Here is a 17,930-nt window from a genome sequence, read left to right as displayed (position 1 = left end):
AGAGGGAAACGCTGTCGGACAGATCGGAGAGCAGCAGTGGGATAATTGAATCTGACATTTATCACAGAGAGACATCAAGTCCAGGGAAGGTTAGTCACTCTTGAACGTTCACTAGAAAACTTGATTTTGGACTTCTTATTGACATTTTCATTCATTCTCTCTCTGTATGATTTTTCCAACATCTGCCTCTTAAAATAATAATTTACGTTTGTTGGCTTGATTATTTACACATTGCAGATTTATTACAAACCTATGAATCATTGTTTTAAAACGTTGGACAGCAACACAAGCCATGGCTGTTTCTTTATTGGCAAAAAAAAAAAAAGTTTCCAGAGTTCTCAAAGTAAATTACAGTGTTCTAGTCATTTTCAGATTCTTTCAGAAGTTTCTCAGGTTTTGTTTTGTTGTTTTAGAACCCAAATAGCTGCTTGAAATTGTCAGAAAACATATATTTGCTGTGTATTTGTTCCCATTTGACGGATTCTCTTGCAGACTTTCACAGTTCTTTCCTTAGTTTGTCTTTTTTTAAGTAAATTGCATCAGTTTTATTAGTTTATCCATTGCAACACTACATTGACGTCATATGTTTACTGCAACATCAGGTTATAATTTGCAGATGATTGTGTTTTTACTTGAACTGATCGATAGCATGTTCATCTGAGGGTTGGAACGGCTTTATGTCGTCATGTTTTATTCAAAACTTGAAAAAAAGAAACACTGCTTTCACCTGACAGCATCAATCTGTTGCTCAGACTCGGCTTTCCGTTGCATTTTACTCTAGTGATGTAAGAGCTTTTTAGTGTTTACTCACCACTGTTGTTTATGGCCATCGGAGGGGAAATAAACAGTTTGCTTTAGTGGGACCAGAGCAAAGAAATTAGGACTTAATCGGGAAATAAGGGCTGGATGTCTTGTTCTCAGAAGGTAATGTAATTTTGCGGAGATCTTATCATTCCTTTCTCTACATCGCTCATCTTTCAATTTTCTATTCAGCATATTAGTGTATAATAATACTCAGGGTTGGGCAGAGACACAGCATCAGTGTTTTCCCCTAAAAGTCAACCCCTCTGTGACTTCTGCACTGCAGGTTACAGGTTTCCATTACAGGACAGTGAGAAAAAAAGATACAAGACAACAAAAGGAATCTTAGACTGTGTCGAAATACTGCTCTTCTGTGACGCGGTACTGCTAATGTTTGGCGTGTTTTAGCATGCTGTCTCTGAGTTTGATCTAATGGGAATATTTTAGAGGCTGCGTCAGGGCGTCAGCCATCCTCTAGTTGTGGAAACAGCTTGTGTACAATTGGTGAACAGTATTTTGTAACGTTGATCTTCAGTAATGGCAGACTGTATTCTCCCGATCATCACTATCTTCGTTTTAGACAAGAAGGTGTTCTCAGAAATCCAACAATCAGGCCTTCAACTAATCTGAATAAAGTGTTAAGTGAAAGATTCAAATCACCAACACAGTGTTCAGTTAATGATATTTCTATCACCTTTCTTTCCTCTTTTGCAATTTCTTTTCATCGTTCACAGTTAGAATATTTCTCTATAAAGAGGAAGTTCTTGTTCCACTGAATGTTCCTATAACCGTGTAGACACACCATGTGAAGACGGTTTTATCAAAAGCTGTTAAAAAACGCCCTTGAAGCCGATTGTTGAAGACTAAATATTTTCAGGAAGTTTTCAAAAGACGTGTCTAACGGCGGGGTTTCAGTCTCAAACCTTTTCTGAAGCCATCAGGAGAGCAAATTTCATAAAAACATCTGCGGATTGACTTTTGATAATAATAATAATAATAATAATAATAAGTAGGGTGCAGCATGTGAGATGTGATCCGTGTTGAAAGAAGGTCTGCATCTGCTTCCAAAGACAAAGAAAAACATCCAAGGTTAGCAGAAACATGAGCTGATAAACTCATGTGTAGCAGCGAAGATCTCCATCTCTGCTCCAGTGACACTGAATAATCAGCAGTGATGAACAGAGTGAATAAAGTCTTGTTTCATACACCAAAGAAAGTCCACTTGTGACAAAGAAATCCACCGTCAGTGTTTTTACTCATAATTATTAGTACTTATCATGTCAAATAAATAAAAAAGTTAAACATAAGAATGTAAACCATCCTTATGAAATAGTATATCATAATTTGGAGATACAGATACTAAGTCATGAGAAATGCAAGTTTGCCTGTACATTTTTTTTCTCGCATTCAAAGAGAAGAGACGTGTACTTCATGGGTAGACACTAGACACAAATACTGATAATGCAATGAATACAAATACAAGTTCAAATATAATAAATATTGAATTAAAACATGCATCTATACAAAATGTCAATCATTACACACAACCCTGTGTAATATAAACACTCTCAGCCTCCTTCCTATACTTTAAAGGTCCAGTGTGTATACATTTAGGGGATCTACAAATAAGTAGAATTCTATTAATAAGTATGTTTTCTGTAGGTTATATTCACCTGATAATAGGCAGTGTTCTGTTTTGTTACGACACACTGGACATTATTCAAAAAGTTCTCATTCCAGATAGTATGGAGACACCGAAAATACATCATGGACTTAAAACAACTACTTACACAAAATACACAACGTCACATAAGTATGAAAACACATCACAAACATCAATGACTAACTAACTTTGGGACATGAACTGTTGTCTGGTTGAAAGTCCTGTGTTTGTTAGACCTAAACACCTCTCCTGCCACCTGGCTTGTATTTATACTACATCATCACACTCACGGAGAGTTTCCTCTGAGTGTCTCAGTGTTGCTACTTGAAAGCCTGGTGTGTCTCATGCACATGGGTTCCTTGTGCGTTGGCATCAGACAAAGTGTTGGTATTTGGCTGCTTATTTAGGTTCTAACTTTGTCTCTCCTCCTCAGGATCAAATCTCCTTCCAGCATGAACAACTCCAATCCTTCCTTCTTTACTTCCAATGTCAGTAACGCAACAAACCCCGAAAGTGACAGCGTCGTGAGCAATGACTTCTCCACGGCCGTGGGTGCCCTCATCCTCAGCTTGGTCTTCTTCCTGGGCGTCCCTGGCAACCTCTTCATCGTCTGGAGCATCCTGGCTCGCATCCGACGACGCTCGGTCACCACCCTCCTCATCCTCAACCTGGCGTGTGCCGACGGCTGCCTCATGGCCCTCACCATCTTCTTCATTGTCTACCTGACCATGCAGACGTGGGTCTTTGGTGACGCCATGTGCAAAGTCTTGTTCTACCTGTGCAACACCAACATGTACGCCTCCATCTTTCTGATCACGCTGATGAGCGTGCACAGGTTCGTGGCTGTGGTGTTGCCGAGGAGAATGTCCTGCCGCATCACCAGGAAGGTCGTGAGGAGGGTGATCGTAGCGACGTGGGTGTTGGTGATGATCATTTCCATCCCCTCACTGGTGTTTCGGGACGTCAGAGATGACAGAGACGAGAATAATAAATTAAGACTGGTGTGCGCGCCTAACCACACACTGCCTCAACATGTAAGTAGACTAATTGTTACTGCAATAACAATTGTTTTCATTATCCGTTTTTAGTCTGATTATTTTCTTTGTCGTTTGGTCAAAGTCTAACATTCATTTTTAGCTCTGTTTTTGGTCTCCACCAACTCCTGAGGGAAACATCTGTCTCTTTAACTGCTAAATGCTCCACTGTGTTCACCAGCTCGTCTCTAAATCTGTCTGTCTGTTGTTTTGCTGCAGCAGTTAGTGTGCAGTGAGGTTTTTAAAAGCTAGAATTGATTAACAAACACAAATACATACAAATAACTGAAAATGTATATTCTTTACTTTACTGCCATTAACACACATGAATAGACAATTAACAATACAAAATAAAGTCACGTTGAGATTGGGCGTCACTTGACACACATGCACATATAGATGGAATAGCATCGTACAGAAGTATAAAACACACACACAGCTAGCTAGACATTTAACACATCATGAAAAGAGAACAACGATCAGTATACTTTAGTTTAAGAGTTTAAGAGCTGTTATAACAGCTTATTTGTAGCGTTATAACAAGATAGAATAACACACTGATCCATTTTTCTTTTTCCTGGCGTTGCACCAGTACACTTCTGTAACACCTACAAGAAACATACATCAAAAGAATAAAGTATAAGATAACAGAGGTGAAAATGTATCATTTTAAATTTAATTTAAAGTAGGGATATTCTAGAAGTAGTATCCTAAATCCAACCCTGAGACAAGGGTTTTACTTCAGAAAGACACTATTATCATATACAAATAATACTGATTTACTCTTGTATGGTTTATCTTTGTCTTATGATGACAGATTCAGGTTCAGTATATTTTTCTTGCTCTGCCTTGTTTTGATATTTTCAGTACAGAAACACGTGCAATTCATTTCAATGAGCACGTATGTTGTGTGTCCTCCTGTGCAGGTGAGGTTTCAGTATGCCTTTGAGACGGTGGCGGGATTCATCCTCCCTTATGCCGTGATCATAACGTGCTACGTCCTCATCCTGAGGCGCCTGAGGCAGACCAAGTTCCAGCGAAAGGTCCGCAGCGAGAAACTCATCCTGGCTATTGTGGTGATGTTTGGCCTTTTCTGGCTGCCGTACCACGTTATCAACATGATGCAGGTGTGTGAGGGCGTGTTCCCCGGTAACACTCGTCACATGATTTATATTTCGGATTTTAGATCAATGATCTGATCTTTTGAATGAACACTGAGTGAATGTTTTGGTCCAAGGTGGCAGCTGAGTGGTATTACCCGGATTCACCCACAAGAGAAAAGTGAGTAACAAAAGATTTTCACACACTCTCTCAAACTGAATTATTTTCATTGACATGTTTTTATTATACATTTACTTGGAACAATAGCACTGCATCATAAGGTGATTGAGAAAAGCTGATTAATTTCCCCACATCTGTTGAAACCAAACATGTATTTCTTAAATAGTTCTTGTAAATGCAAATGTCTCAACGTGTATTTGTAGTCAATCTGTGTTGCTTTGTAGTGATTTTTTGAGTAGTTGTTTAGAGTCATATTGTGTCTCTCTGGTTGATTTCAGGGACATTTTGCAGATTAAGCCCAGGGGGACACTGGGCCTGTGCTCGGTGGGCTTGTTCAGTAATCCATTTGTTGATAAATATATATTTCATAATTCAGTTAATTTGAGAGCAAGATCTTTAAATCAAGCCCTCGAGGATTTTACCAAACTCCGATTTCATTTCCCCTGAAGATAGTGTGTTTTAGCTGTGGTCTAAAATGTTGTTTTTCTGCAGATTGGACAACATCACTAAGTCCAGTCGGGCAGTGACTTCGTGTTTGGCCTTCATCAGCAGCTGTGCCAACCCCGTCCTCTACACCTTCGCTGGGAAGTCCTACATCAAGCAGAACGGCTTCGCCTTCATGGCTCGGCTCTTTGAGGGCACGTCATTGGACCAAACGGGAACCAAAAAGAGTAAAGACACTGTGGGCCTCAGTACTGTTGACTCTGCAAACGACTCAGGAGCAGCAAGTCATGTTTTACTAAATGGGAGATGAGCGTTGAATGACCGTTATGCATAAATGAAAGCACTCAGTGGAAACCTGTATAAGAATACGGGTGGGGCGAGTAGATTTTGGTTAACGCAACATTTGAGAAAAGCAAGTATTGTTTTGTAGATAGTGTTGAAAGAAACAAGTTTGACTGAATTTTGTTTGTACCTGTCAGTTGAATCAGAACTGTAAATATTTTACATTTGTCAGTTACAGAAAATAACTTATAGGAAAACCAAATAACTGCAGTACAGTGTACTTGAAGAGCACTTTGATAAAATTGACAGAATTCAGATTTTCTAATTTTTACAGCCAACACAATAAAAAACTAAAGTTTTTTTAAATATATGGTTGCCCACAGAAATGAGTAATTATCAAATGCATTAACAGTACCTGCCTACAACTTTTTTATAAAGGTTTACTGCTTATAAATACTTTAGGACTGAAACCTACACTTTAGATACATTTCTAAAGAACAACTGAGCTAATTATGTTCATTACAAATATGTATTGCATCATAAACACCCTGAATACATTAGTTTGAACAGCATCTGTAAACTTTACTCTTGCAATATTTGGAAAGTAGAGAACATTTTCCTTTGACATGTCTGAGCTAGACTCTGCTGCAGCCTCTTAAAACTCAAACTTCTTTTAAAAATCTTTGTATAAATCATAAACACGAACTGAACCCAGTTCTCTTGATGGGGCACCACCTAAAAAAACCGTTGTACACTTCTCCAATCCAGCGATCCATTTTACAGTTTGTCGTGTCTGTAAATTCAGATTTTTTGTAACCTTCATATCTCATAATGTATACATTACCATTTTAAACTGCAGTTACACAATGTGGATATCCAGCTTTATACATTAAAATGTTACCCGCTTAAAGAGTTTGTATAATTGTTTCTGCCGATAGGTGGTCATCATGCAGCCCTGATGAACCCTTTCATATTCTACACGACCGGCAATGCAAATAGACAATACACAATTTAACTCATTTATCTTTATTTAGAAGTGAATTTCAGTGTTCATACATACAGTGTCACAAGCATCTTAAGTTAGAATAGGGATTCTATAAAAATATATACATTATGATAAAGACATTCCATTATTTGAGGCAGCAAATCATTAAGTGAACACCTTACAAATACATTTCAAAATTCCAGAAAGCGGTGATCCTGCAGTGGACTCTGTTCATGCAGCATTCCCTTTACCTGTAAAGCAAAAAAAAAAGTGAATAAATAAACAGTGTAGACATGTTTATGTAAAGATTATAGCTCTAGTAGAGCGCTTCAGCTCATCTCTTCCACACTTTGACATCTGTTTAAAAAGGCCAGAGCCGGCGTACTGATTCATCTGTTGAAAACCCAATAAGGAATAGCAAAATATTTTTATATAAATAAAACAGATTTGGGATTGCACCATTAACAAGGCCTTAATTTCATACACTATAGACTTAAAGTTTGAACGCTGTGCTTTAGTAATAGACTGCATTCATTCGACCTACATGGACCTGTTAAACATAGAACAATGTGTACAATCACCAGTGGTAATAATGTACACCATCAATCGGTCAACCAGACAGATACTGACCTTATCACGAGGGGTCCAGTCGAGGCTCTTAGATCCTAAAAAAATAAAATAAAAAAAACCCAGGTTAGTCTCAACTTGAAACGCAGTGAGCATCCTCACTAGTATTTGTTCTGCCAAACCAATCAGTGCAGTGAAAGAATAATCATGAGTTTCAGCTGAAACACGGACTCACATGCAACTCATCATTAAGGTTTGAAGGTGTAGTGCAGAACAGTTTAAAGTAGATTTTATTATAAACAGAAATGTGGCCCCTCTCAAAAAGGTGAGTCTGCTCAGATGCAGATGGAAAAAAATACAGCAATACTTCTGCAGCACGTTTATATACCTTGAGAACATTACACTTAATCATCGTGAAGTTACAATTTATTGCAATGTACAACATTTGTTCATAACTGGCAATTGAGTGCACGATGATCCTAATTTACGATTAAGGCCTGTTGGTTGCACACGTGACCGAATTCATTAGTTAATAATAAACACTTCTATTGCACAATTCATGCAACACAGTAACAGCTCTTCAATGTTACATACAAGTAGTTGACTACAAAAATACCAACGTTAAATACACCTGTAGGTTACTTATGATAGTAATTAAATCATTTTAATCAAAACAGCATAAATTTGAGCCGCTATTGATCGAGTAACTGGGCTCAGTAGCACAGACCATGCGGTCTGTTTGGCGCTAATGAAGCCACAATGCTAACAATGACAATCTGTGCGGAAATAACCGCAACAAACAGCCACGAGCATACACATAAACACATAAACTGGAACATAAACAAACTAATCTGATACGAAATGTGAACATTTACCGTTAAAGAAGCTCCACGTGCGTTGGTTGTCTCCCTGCAGCTGCACGTGCTACCACCTTCACTGCAACAAGGAAGAGAGACCGCTAATGAAGCGGAGGCTCAATTTATCTCTTTACCAAAACCACGTGTTTGCTGTAGGGGGACAGGCAGCTTCCGGGTCTGACGCAGCAGGCTAAAAAAAAAAGAGCCAGCATTATAAAAACACATGTTTACATACATTATGAACAGCATATTCTCTTTAATGCATGTATAGTGCATATCATTATTTAAATGAAAGGATGTTTTTTTTTTACAAAAATGGATCAACAAATATTATGCTTTTCATCCCGCAGTTTTTTTAAATACTGTTATATTATTAAATGCTGATTTATATTGTTGTTCACTATATTCACATTTTTTGTTTGAGTATTTTTCTGTTCCTCCTCCGACCATCTATTGTGTGTTTGGCAGCTGATTTTTCTTTCTTTCCTTGAAACCAACAACCAAATGTGACAAAAATCTATCAATGCTTGTGTTAAGATTTCCTATTAAAATTATTATATTTACACAAAAACACAGACATTTGTTGTCACAATTTTATCCACAACATACTTACTCTCAGTTAAAACACAAATACCCTACTTTTTTTTTTTACCATAAAGTTGTAATAGAGATTTAGGCATTGATTTAATTTTAACTGACCCTTATTAACCATATATTTATTATTTAACAAGCTAGTTAATTGTTCCAGAACTCCTGGAGCTATAGATCCAAGCAAATTAATAACATCAATAATCTCACAATGTTTGCCCTCACCAGATGGAATCTCACTCACGTATTGGTGTAAACTGTATCAAGGAACCTGTATCTGTTCCTTAGACTGTATGAGTTAAACTTAATACATCAGCTTACAATTGTTATTAACTTATTAACATGAAAACACCTGACTCACTAAACTCACTTTTGTTTTCGTAAGTCAATATTAACAGATGTATTTAATAAGATGATTGAATGTTATTTGTTCTTTTAAAACATACTGTTTTAAACTACAAAATGACGTACCAGCCGGTCTACGGAACCACTATTGGTCCAAAAAAGGCGAGAACGAACTCTCACTGTCGCTGTTCAGAGTGTTACAGTCTAAAGGAAACGTTGCAACCTGCACCAACGTTAAGTTGTTTAATTCAACATTGGACGGTAACTTAACGACCATGAGAGTCTTGATAGGTATGTACGTCATTTAATTATTATGTGTGTATTTTTTGAATATCGCTTCAGAAAGGTCAATGTGACATAACGCTAGCAGCTAGCTAACGTTAGCACTGCAGACATACATTGAGCGTAGACCATAGACAAAGAGTAACTTACCAAGTTATCTACGTGTTCTTTATGTTCGTCCAGACAATGGCAGTTAAAGAAGCGTGCCAGCTATATCAATAAACATATACAACTGTCATTGTGTTTCTTTTTGTATTGTTATCTAAAGCTAAGTTAGCAGAAGTCCTGTTTTGTAAGCATGTATAGTACGCATGCGCAGTCCGCACCATTCTGACTGAGACAATGATAAATTGATTGCATCCGTTACATTGTGACGAATACATCATAATGCAGCTCAATCAATAATATATATTAGTAGAAAAATAGTGCAAATTGAATCTACACTGTCTTTTCTCTCACCCACATGTATTATAGCTGGCAGCTGATTATGGATTCTGTGTGCCTCTTCGGTTCTTCTGTTATTCTGATCATTTCTCTACTTTGTCTAACTTGCAGGAGGAGGATCTGGCTTCGTGGGCCGTGAGCTGACTCGCCTGCTCAAACACAACGGTCACGAGGTGACGGTGATATCTCGCCAGCCTGGTCCAGGGAAGATCACATGGGTATGACCTCAGGATGAAATCAGATTTGTTGTGAAACAGTAGGGACCAATGTCATATCCAATGTCATATCCCATCATGGCACTCCTGATTCATAACAACATTTATCTGGCTTTTTAATTTCCCCTTTTTACTGTATTGCAGATCACTGTACTTTTCTCTAAATACAAAGTCATTTATACACTTTTCTTTTCTTCTTCTGTGCTTCTGCAGGGTGAGTTGGAGTCTCATGGCCTCCCACCATGTGAGGGCGCCGTCAACTTGGCTGGAGAGAATCTAATGAACCCACTCCGATGGTGAGCAATACATACACAGACCCTACAACTACAATACATACAGCCACTCTCTTCATCCAACACCTTTGGGTGGCACTGCGAGCCAGGCCTTCAGTGGCCGACTTCTGACGCTCTTGTGGCTGAATTAAGCAAATCCCTACAGCCAGGTTCCAAAATCTGATGGAGAGGCTTTCTAGAAAAGTGGAGGCTGTTATAGCTGCAGATTTAAAGCTATAGCTTTGGAATGAGATGCTCAACAATCACATATAGCTGTGATGTTCAGCTGCCTTCGTCCTTTTAGCCATGTACTGTGTTTTGGCCTGTTCAGTTGTAGCTTTGAATTTCTTTATTTAAAATGCATTTGACCTCTTGTCAAGATTGACTAAAAACAAATAAAATAAGCACGTAATAATACAGTTTCTGTGGGTTTGTTTCCAGCTGGTTTAATGTGGCTTAACCTCCACCTGATCTATTTTTATTTGTGGTTTCAGGTGGAATGAAAGCTATAAAAAGGATTTGTTCTCCAGTCGCATCGACACAACAAAATCTATGGCTCAAGCCATTGCTGCCTCCTCCAGTCCTCCTCACTCCTGGGTCCTGGTCTCAGGAGTAGGTGAGTCTCTGCCTAATGATACAACTTAAGAATGAAACTTCAGACCAGACTAACTCACAGGTAGCACAGACAGTGACATTCATTGTTTTGCTTTTTGACCCGCAGCTTGTTACAAGCCCAGTCTGACAGCTGAGTACACAGAAGACAGTGAATGGACTCCGTTTGACGTTCTCTCCAAGCTGGTGAAAGAGTGGGAGGCCTCGGCACTTCTTCCCGAGACACAAAACACCAAACAAGTCGTCATCAGGTCTGGTACGTAAAAACCCAAATTTCACTTGAAGTTACGGTAGAGAATCCTGTTAATATAGTGCCCAGTAAACATATCGTGCAGAATCAAAAGACTTTTCTGTGGATGGAGCACTTTTGAAAACAGTTAATTCTTTGATTCTAAATTGGATACTACTTTTATGTCTTTCTTTTAAATCAGACATTTATTCTACCTAACTAAGTCTTGCCCGGTGCCATCTTAAACATTGATTCTTCCCATTCAATATATACACTGTTCCGATTCATTGCTCCCTCCCTCCACCAGGGGCAGTATTGGGCCGCGATGGTGGTGCCATGAAGCAAATGCTGCTCCCCTTCTGGCTCGGCCTCGGGGGCACTCTGGGGTCAGGAAGACAGCCGTTTCCCTGGATCCACGTCTCCGACCTGGCAGGAATCATCGCCCACGCCCTGGAGCCCCCTGCTGCCACCCCCTCGCCTTCGCCGCAAGTCTTCAACGGGGTCGCCCCGACACTGAACACCAACCTCGAGTTCACTAAAGAACTGGGCCGGGTCCTGAGGAGGCCCACCGTTTTCCCCGTGCCCGGCTTCGTCATGAACACCGTTATGGGCTCCGAGAGGGCCGTGGTGCTCATGCAGGGCCAGAAAGTCCTACCAAAGAGGACTCAAGAGGCCGGATTTGAGTTCAAGTACCCGGACTTGAACTCAGCCCTGAAAGAGATCGTTGGGAGTTAACAGACGGTGACAGAATGTGTGCTGAATTATGATTTTCTGTAATTGTGTGTTCATATTTACTGGATTTGAAGATTTTCAACAAATATGAAGAACTCCAGATCACAAACGGGTCTGAGGACTACCTGGGAAGTGTTTTTCATATCACATAAGACCAGAGTATGAATCAGGAGAGGTTCTTCATGCTAAGCATCAAAGACTCAAAAGACAAATACAGGTGTGATGAATTCCTGCGTACACTTAGTGCACACTGGGATCAGATTGAAGGACGACATATAGCATGACATAACACCACCACTCTGTGTGTGTGTGTGTGTGTGTGTGTGTGTGTGTGTGTGTGTGTGTGTGTGTGTGTGTGTGTGTGTGTGTGTGTGTGTGTGTGTGTGTGTGTGTGTGTGTGTGTGTGTGTGTGTGTGTGTGTGTGTGTGTGTGTGTACTGCAGTCTGGATAAACTGAGCAAACTAACGATTAATATCATTATTGATTAATCGTTTTGTCTATACAACATCAGTTCCTACATAATCACATTCATTTAAGGTTTATGCAATAGAAAGTAACCGTAATGATCAGTGGTGCTTTTGGAGTTTGTTTTTTTTTTTTTTTTTTTTCATTAAAGGGATATTTATGAACTTTAAAGTATGGAAACACAAAGGAGGAAATGTATTCTCTGACTTTTTAAATATCACATTACTGTCATACTTGTGACAAGAAATGGACTTTGATTTGTTGAAGGTGGTGCACAATAAAGCTGGGTAAAGAACTTATGTTATGACTTTTTATTGGAGTAAACGGCGATTGTAAAATGAGTCCGTGTTTTAACAATTCCAGTGAGGAAACGCAGATGTTCTGTTCAACAAAAACAACGATGAGTCCTCGGTCGACAGCCTCATTTCAGTTTCAGGGCGTTTCAAAAGTCTACAGATTGTCTTTGTCGCTGAATCGTCACTCTGAATCACTCTGGACGTCGTCATCCACTCCCTGGATGATTGGCAGTTGATCTCCCCAGTCGCTGCTCCGGGCACAGCGGTACACGTCTCTGAAGAAAAGGAAACGCATTTCAGTCAAATTCAGAGGCGCTGTTGTCAGAGACGCATCAGACAATGAGCTCACTTCAGTGTCCAATAAGAGCAGCGTACCAATTTCATGACTACAAGGACTGGGTAGCAATAATATCAGTGTAAACTCAGGTACTGACTCAACTAAATCAAACCCAAAGTAAATCAATACCCAGTCCTAATGGCCACTAACATAAGAATATTCACATCTGTTTCTTTTGATAGTTTTTCTATTTATGTACATTAATCTGATAATACCTCGAATAATAAAAAATACTGCACATGCATCACAGACGGGGTATGAAACACCTGTCACATGCTGCTGCCACATATTTCTCATTCAGTCCCTTCTTAGAGCTCTTGAACCACATTTTTCTGGACAAATCAAACCTGTGTGTGAGAGAGAGAGAGAGAGAGAGAGAGAGAGAGAGAGAGAGAGAGAGAGAGAGAGAGAGAGAGAGAGAGAGAGAGAGAGAGAGAGCGCTTTACCGGCTGTGTTTTCGCGCCGTCACCACCAGGTGTTGTAGTCGTCCATCAGGGCAGCACATTCGACAGTGGACGTGTCTTGTTCTGCGCTGCACCGGCGCGGTCAGCCTGGCCCAGTCCACGCCTTCTGCCTCCGATGGTTCTGTCCGAGTCAGAATCAGGTAGCTGAACTTCTCCGCCTGCCGGTCGTTGTGCTGAAAATAAATATTTGAATAAATAAGTGGTCTCTAGCTATGATTTTGCTGCCTGTTTTTGCATAGAAATCAATACATGCTTCACACTTCTTTTAAGCTTCCTTTTGTTAGTAACTGGTGTAACACAAATGTGGTTTATCCTGTAATTACTTCCTGTAATTAGTGTGTTTTACACAGGAAAGTCAGCATGAGCAGTGATGATGCTGTGGCTTTACACCAGGGTGTTTCAAAGTCTGACACCGGGACAAAGTCGAGACGTGGGCTTCTTACCCCCGGGAGAGACAGAGGGTGGTACATCTGCTGGAAGTTGCAGGGTGTGGTGGGTTCAAGGGCCAGCTTAGGACATGACAGTTCATGAGGACACTGGAGAAAGACGAAGAGACAAGAAGACTGTGACGCAGCCGGTTGAAAGAAGAATATTTGAAACCAGCTGGGATTCAAACGTACCGGAGCGAACACTGACGCTGGTCTGGTGTCATGGACGGTCTTCTCTTGTTTCTGGAGAAAGAGAACTGCAAGTCATCAGTCTGCTTCCAGTAACTGTGTCAAATCATTTACACAACAGCACCGAACACAACCCCCCCCCCCATCTTATCTGCTGTATTTGAATACCTTTAATACGGTGTCTCTGGCCTCCATAAGCAGCCGATGGCCTTCTTTAGTCCCATTTTCCACCAGAACCTACACACAAAAAAATGTAAACAAATCAAAAGCAATTAAATAAGAGAGGACTTGTAGGTACAAGACAAGCTGCAATGTATGCACAACATGTCTCAGATCTAGTATATAGTTGGACAACAGAATATAAAAAAAGTGCACATCATCTATCAGTGATATTTTGTCCTTTCAACCAACCAGGTACGAGCTCGTCTTCCTCCACAGAGTCAACACCGCCTCTTCTCGGTCCTTCACATTGAGAAGCTCCGACAGGGTGAAGGCTGCGGACACCAAGTCAAACTGCACCTAGAAGGAGAAACACAGGGCTGTCAGGGCTCCTCGGCCTTCAGTCCACTTCTATTGACTGAAAAAGAAATATGTAAAATGCCTTTAAAAGCATAAAAAGTGTGGGTGAGAGGATTTGTGTGAACAAAGATTAATATCGCTTTTTGAGCAACTGACAGACTCACTTTCTTAAGACGCGGCTTTCAATGTAGAGATTCTTAGCCACTTCAACTGCTATTATCATATATGTTATTTAAATGCATGTAGGTGATGCTGATTGTAGTCAAACTATTCATGCACTATCATGTGGTTGTTGAGAGAGAACGTCTTTTCTAATGTAAGAAACCTTTCTTTTTTTGTTGCATAAGAATCTGAACTGTTTGGAATTCAAAATGGAAGGCTAGAATATATATATATTTTAAGGAACTGTTAAACTTAACTGAGTGTTTTTCTTTGGAGCTGAAATAAAAACATAAAGGGGTTTTTACCTTAGGAGAGACAGGGAGGAACTGTCTGAAATAGACTTGTTTGATGTGAGGTTCAGCTCTTTCGTCATCACCTGCTCAACACGAAACATCAAACACTCAGATTCTCGGATCAATTATTTTACCCAAATAAAATGTTACAAAGCAAATGCAAAGTTTGCGTGTTCACCTTTAAGAAGTCGCTCTGCCAGGATGTTCATGGGCCCGGAGCTGTCCACACACACCATCTCCTTCAGAGTGTCGCCCCAGCACGAGTGTGACGCCCTGTGGGAGAAACAGAGAGACTCAGTTCACGGGTCTCGTCATTTATACGAGGAACGCTCGTAATGTTGCATCAGCGTTTTTCACGAACCAGGCAACTGTTCCCAGCCCCGACCCAAAATCCAGGAGAGACTGAGGGGCAAAAGACGGATCCCTCTTCTTGATCTGAAATGATTAAAACAGATATTTAGGACCGAGGAGGCCTAACGCATTCAGGGTCATAATCCTCAGTCATAAGGACATTTCGTTTCAAGTTTCATAGTGATATCTATTACTTCAATAGTTGACCCTGTGGTGTCTCTATATAAGGACATCCGTGGTGTCGGTTAGTCTGTGCCCTCCACCACTTTGTTCATTACCTCATTGATAGCTCTCCTCACTGCTGCGTAGCCCCCAGCCAGCCGAGCCGCCATGTAGACCACACCTAACTCTTCATCATACCTGAAACAGAGAGAGTGAGCTGTATGGAAACTCATCCACACCTCAAAATCACCAGTCACTGCACAAGCTCCGAAATGGGACAGCGGACAGGGCTCCACTTCTGGCTTTGTTCAGAGCCTGATATACTAACACAAGCTTTTTATTGTGTCACTATGAAAAACCAAGTCATTTACATCCGTCTGTAAAAGCTTTAAAATGATAAATATTGGTCGCTCTGGTTCAAATCAGACTTATCTTGTCTTAAGTTTGGTAAAAGATGCCTTTTCTCCATTAGACAGCAGTTACATTAATAGAGATTATTTCTAAACACACATATCATTTAAATATGTATCTCTGTCAGAGAACGTGTAGATAAAGCAGGTGTTTACTTCATGGTAGTCCAGTGATATGTAGTTTTTCTGAGCTCTGAAAACACTTTCTTCCTGATGCGGTCTCCAAGCAACTGTTCATCCATATCTGCAATATAAAGCACATTTGTCTCCAGTTGCTGCATCATATAATGCATCAGCAGTTATTTTACCATGATATTATTATTTATTTGAATCGATGTGTCACCCACCTCCTCTCTTCTCCATCGCTTTCTCCCAAAGTTCCTTCTCCAGGCTCACAGCTTTCTGCCTCAGAGTCAAATCCTCGACGGCTCTCTTTCTGCTCCACAGGAAGTTCGTGAGGCTCCGGGAGCGGTCGGTCAGCCGGGTCACCTGCGCTCCTACAGGCGGACAGATCGGAGAGTCGCGCAGTGAGGCGACAGAAACATTGGGGGTACATCAACGGAAAGCCACGTTCATGATTTCACCCACTGTGAATAATCGACCGCGCAGCCGTCTGCAGTTCGTCGGGTAGGCGCAGAGTCTTCAGGTTGGTCACACCCGGATGCTTCCTGTGTGGTTCTCCTTTTAGGAAATCCACCTGGGACTGTGGGTGGGCCGCTGCACTCATTCCCTGAGGATGAGGAACAAAAACAAACGTTTCTTCAGCGCCACTTTAAGATGTAGTGAGTTAACAGTAACCTCCCCGCTTCTGCTCTAAGATTAAAAACATAAGAATAGACAGACAATAAATATCATAAGATAGTTTTAGAGTTTTGTTATTCGATTTAAAAGCTGTACGCATCGATCTACGCATGTTTCATTTCTGACATTTCACAATCTGAACTTGTAATAATAGGATCAATAGCTATTTTATTTAAACACAGTTTTTAAATGTCAGTACATATAAATAGAATACATATACTGTATTGAATGATTTTAGTTGTATTAACCATCCATACAACAACTACTGCATGAGGAGCATCGTGAAATCAACAACTGAAAACACCAGAAAAGCCTTAAAAGGAAAAGCTTGTTTGTTCTGTTAGTTAGTTGTTGAGTTACGTGACTGGATTCAGCTCAACTATTTTTTAGATCTACTGTCTGTAAAAGTTTTTGCAAAAAACATACATAAATATGCAGACTCTCTATAAGTATTGTAGTATAATTGTAGCAAATAAAAAGAAAGAAAAATACATAAACTCACTCAAAAAAAAACTAGGACCTTTTACAGACTAGGGAAAAAACAACTGTATTAAAACAGGAGACTGAAGGAATGTGATGAATACATTGATATGAATATTATCATTACTTCTATATAAGCTAAACTGGGAAGATAAGATAAGATAATCATGTATTACTCCCACAGTGGGGAAATGTACAGGATTACAGCAGCATAGTGGATACAACAAGAAAAAAACCAAGATCAAAACAAGTATTATAAATAAGTAAATAAGTAATGAAACAGTATAGAATTTTAAATAAGTAAAGAAAATCCACAATAACTTAAATATTATATATACAGACAGAATAATTGTGGTATTGCACAGTGTATTTATATTGCACAGACTTTTAGTGTTGTGTGGTCTACTGGGAGCAGAGCTGGTTGTGCAGACAGCGAAATTAAGTCTATTTATTTATCTCAGTCCTGCTTTACTCAGTTTCTCTGTCTGACCTCCATAGTAAAGATGCTACGTTCAATGACCCTCAAGAGCCTCACTCACCCGGCTCAGTATCTTCACGACCACCGCCCTCTGACAGAGGACTCCATAGCTCGGTGAAGCCATATCCTCAGAGCCTGAACCGGCAACTTCTTGCGTTTAAATGGCGTTAATTTTAACTTTCATCCACATTTTTTAACGAGCACGGGAGGCACGTTAAGGATCTTCTCACAAGTCCTTCAACAAAATAATTCCGACTATCGTTAACGCGGAACCCTTGGTCCCGAAGTTCTGTTCCACGTGGGGAGGTTTTACGCAGGAGCACTCACTCTGCCCTTTTATCTTCTTACTTACTTCTAAAACATATATTAACTTTAGGATTGCGTGAACAGTTGAGGTTAATTCTGGACTATTTGTGTTATTTTGGTATCAAACTGTAACGGGTTTTTGACGAGGGTGTTGCG

The 17,930-nt window shown here is 40.0% G+C and overlaps 3 protein-coding genes and 1 long non-coding RNA gene across 6 annotated transcripts; 2 read left to right on the top strand and 2 right to left on the bottom strand.

Moving 5' to 3' along the window:
- On the top strand, positions 1-6,392 carry ltb4r2b (leukotriene B4 receptor 2b). The gene is made up of 5 exons (XM_068731206.1): positions 1-89; positions 2,898-3,498; positions 4,425-4,625; positions 4,736-4,779; positions 5,272-6,392. Exons 2-5 carry the CDS (start codon positions 2,917-2,919, stop codon positions 5,531-5,533), a joined length of 1,089 nt encoding a protein of 362 aa, XP_068587307.1. The 5' UTR covers positions 1-89; positions 2,898-2,916; the 3' UTR covers positions 5,534-6,392.
- Positions 6,393-6,515: 123 nt separating this feature from the next.
- Positions 6,516-9,731, bottom strand: LOC137888303 (uncharacterized). Of its 3 annotated transcripts, XR_011105125.1 has the most exons (5): positions 9,593-9,731; positions 9,280-9,339; positions 7,933-8,104; positions 7,121-7,155; positions 6,516-6,741 (listed from the first exon to the last, which is right to left on the bottom strand). It is a non-coding gene; the product is annotated as an uncharacterized lncRNA (long non-coding RNA). The 3 variants fall into 3 exon arrangements; XR_011105126.1 differs by lacking the exon at positions 9,280-9,339; XR_011105124.1 differs by lacking the exon at positions 9,593-9,731 and having other exon boundaries at positions 9,280-9,397.
- Positions 9,023-12,338, top strand: sdr39u1 (short chain dehydrogenase/reductase family 39U, member 1). Its single transcript, XM_068731672.1, has 6 exons — positions 9,023-9,138; positions 9,685-9,791; positions 10,002-10,084; positions 10,555-10,676; positions 10,782-10,928; positions 11,209-12,338. The coding sequence occupies exons 1-6, from the start codon at positions 9,123-9,125 to the stop codon at positions 11,634-11,636; spliced, it is 903 nt and encodes a 300-aa protein (XP_068587773.1). The 5' UTR covers positions 9,023-9,122; the 3' UTR covers positions 11,637-12,338.
- A 56-nt stretch (positions 12,339-12,394) lies between these two features.
- On the bottom strand, positions 12,395-17,708 carry mettl17 (methyltransferase like 17). The gene is made up of 14 exons (XM_068731661.1): positions 17,530-17,708; positions 16,298-16,439; positions 16,057-16,206; positions 15,866-15,953; positions 15,416-15,497; positions 15,148-15,221; positions 14,965-15,059; positions 14,799-14,869; positions 14,224-14,331; positions 13,981-14,049; positions 13,816-13,866; positions 13,639-13,731; positions 13,178-13,368; positions 12,395-12,669 (listed from the first exon to the last, which is right to left on the bottom strand). Exons 1-14 carry the CDS (start codon positions 17,590-17,592, stop codon positions 12,576-12,578), a joined length of 1,371 nt encoding a protein of 456 aa, XP_068587762.1. The 5' UTR covers positions 17,593-17,708; the 3' UTR covers positions 12,395-12,575.
- Between the last annotated feature and the right edge of the window lie 222 nt (positions 17,709-17,930).

The sequence above is a fragment of the Cebidichthys violaceus genome, unplaced genomic scaffold (genome assembly GCF_023349555.1).
Source record: "Cebidichthys violaceus isolate CVI_PGR_0920_01 unplaced genomic scaffold, fCebVio1.0.p SCAF_104, whole genome shotgun sequence".
In the NCBI taxonomy this organism is placed as follows: domain Eukaryota; kingdom Metazoa; phylum Chordata; class Actinopteri; order Perciformes; family Stichaeidae; genus Cebidichthys; species Cebidichthys violaceus.
Note: the sequence above shows the minus strand (reverse complement) of the source record. Positions and strands in the feature narration are given on the sequence as shown.

What these genes read in the sequence shown, in the direction of transcription:
- ltb4r2b (XM_068731206.1), top strand. Translation starts at nt 2,917, where the DNA reads ATGAACAACTCCAATCCTTCCTTCTTTACTTCCAATGTCAGTAACGCA. An exon ending in ACCACACACTGCCTCAACAT is followed by an intron (nt 3,499 to 4,424) that starts GTAAGTAGACTA and finishes CCTCCTGTGCAG; the next exon opens with GTGAGGTTTCAGTATGCCTT. An exon ending in ACGTTATCAACATGATGCAG is followed by an intron (nt 4,626 to 4,735) that starts GTGTGTGAGGGC and finishes TTTTGGTCCAAG; the next exon opens with GTGGCAGCTGAGTGGTATTA.
- sdr39u1 (XM_068731672.1), top strand. An exon ending in GGTCCTGGTCTCAGGAGTAG is followed by an intron (nt 10,677 to 10,781) that starts GTGAGTCTCTGC and finishes TTTGACCCGCAG; the next exon opens with CTTGTTACAAGCCCAGTCTG. An exon ending in ACAAGTCGTCATCAGGTCTG is followed by an intron (nt 10,929 to 11,208) that starts GTACGTAAAAAC and finishes TCCCTCCACCAG; the next exon opens with GGGCAGTATTGGGCCGCGAT.
- mettl17 (XM_068731661.1), bottom strand. Translation starts at nt 17,592, where the DNA reads ATGGCTTCACCGAGCTATGGAGTCCTCTGTCAGAGGGCGGTGGTCGTG. An exon ending in GGGCTGGGAACAGTTGCCTG is followed by an intron (nt 15,060 to 15,147) that starts GTTCGTGAAAAA and finishes TTTCTCCCACAG; the next exon opens with GGCGTCACACTCGTGCTGGG. An exon ending in ACGGCGCGAAAACACAGCCG is followed by an intron (nt 12,670 to 13,177) that starts GTAAAGCGCTCT and finishes CCTTTTCTTCAG; the next exon opens with AGACGTGTACCGCTGTGCCC.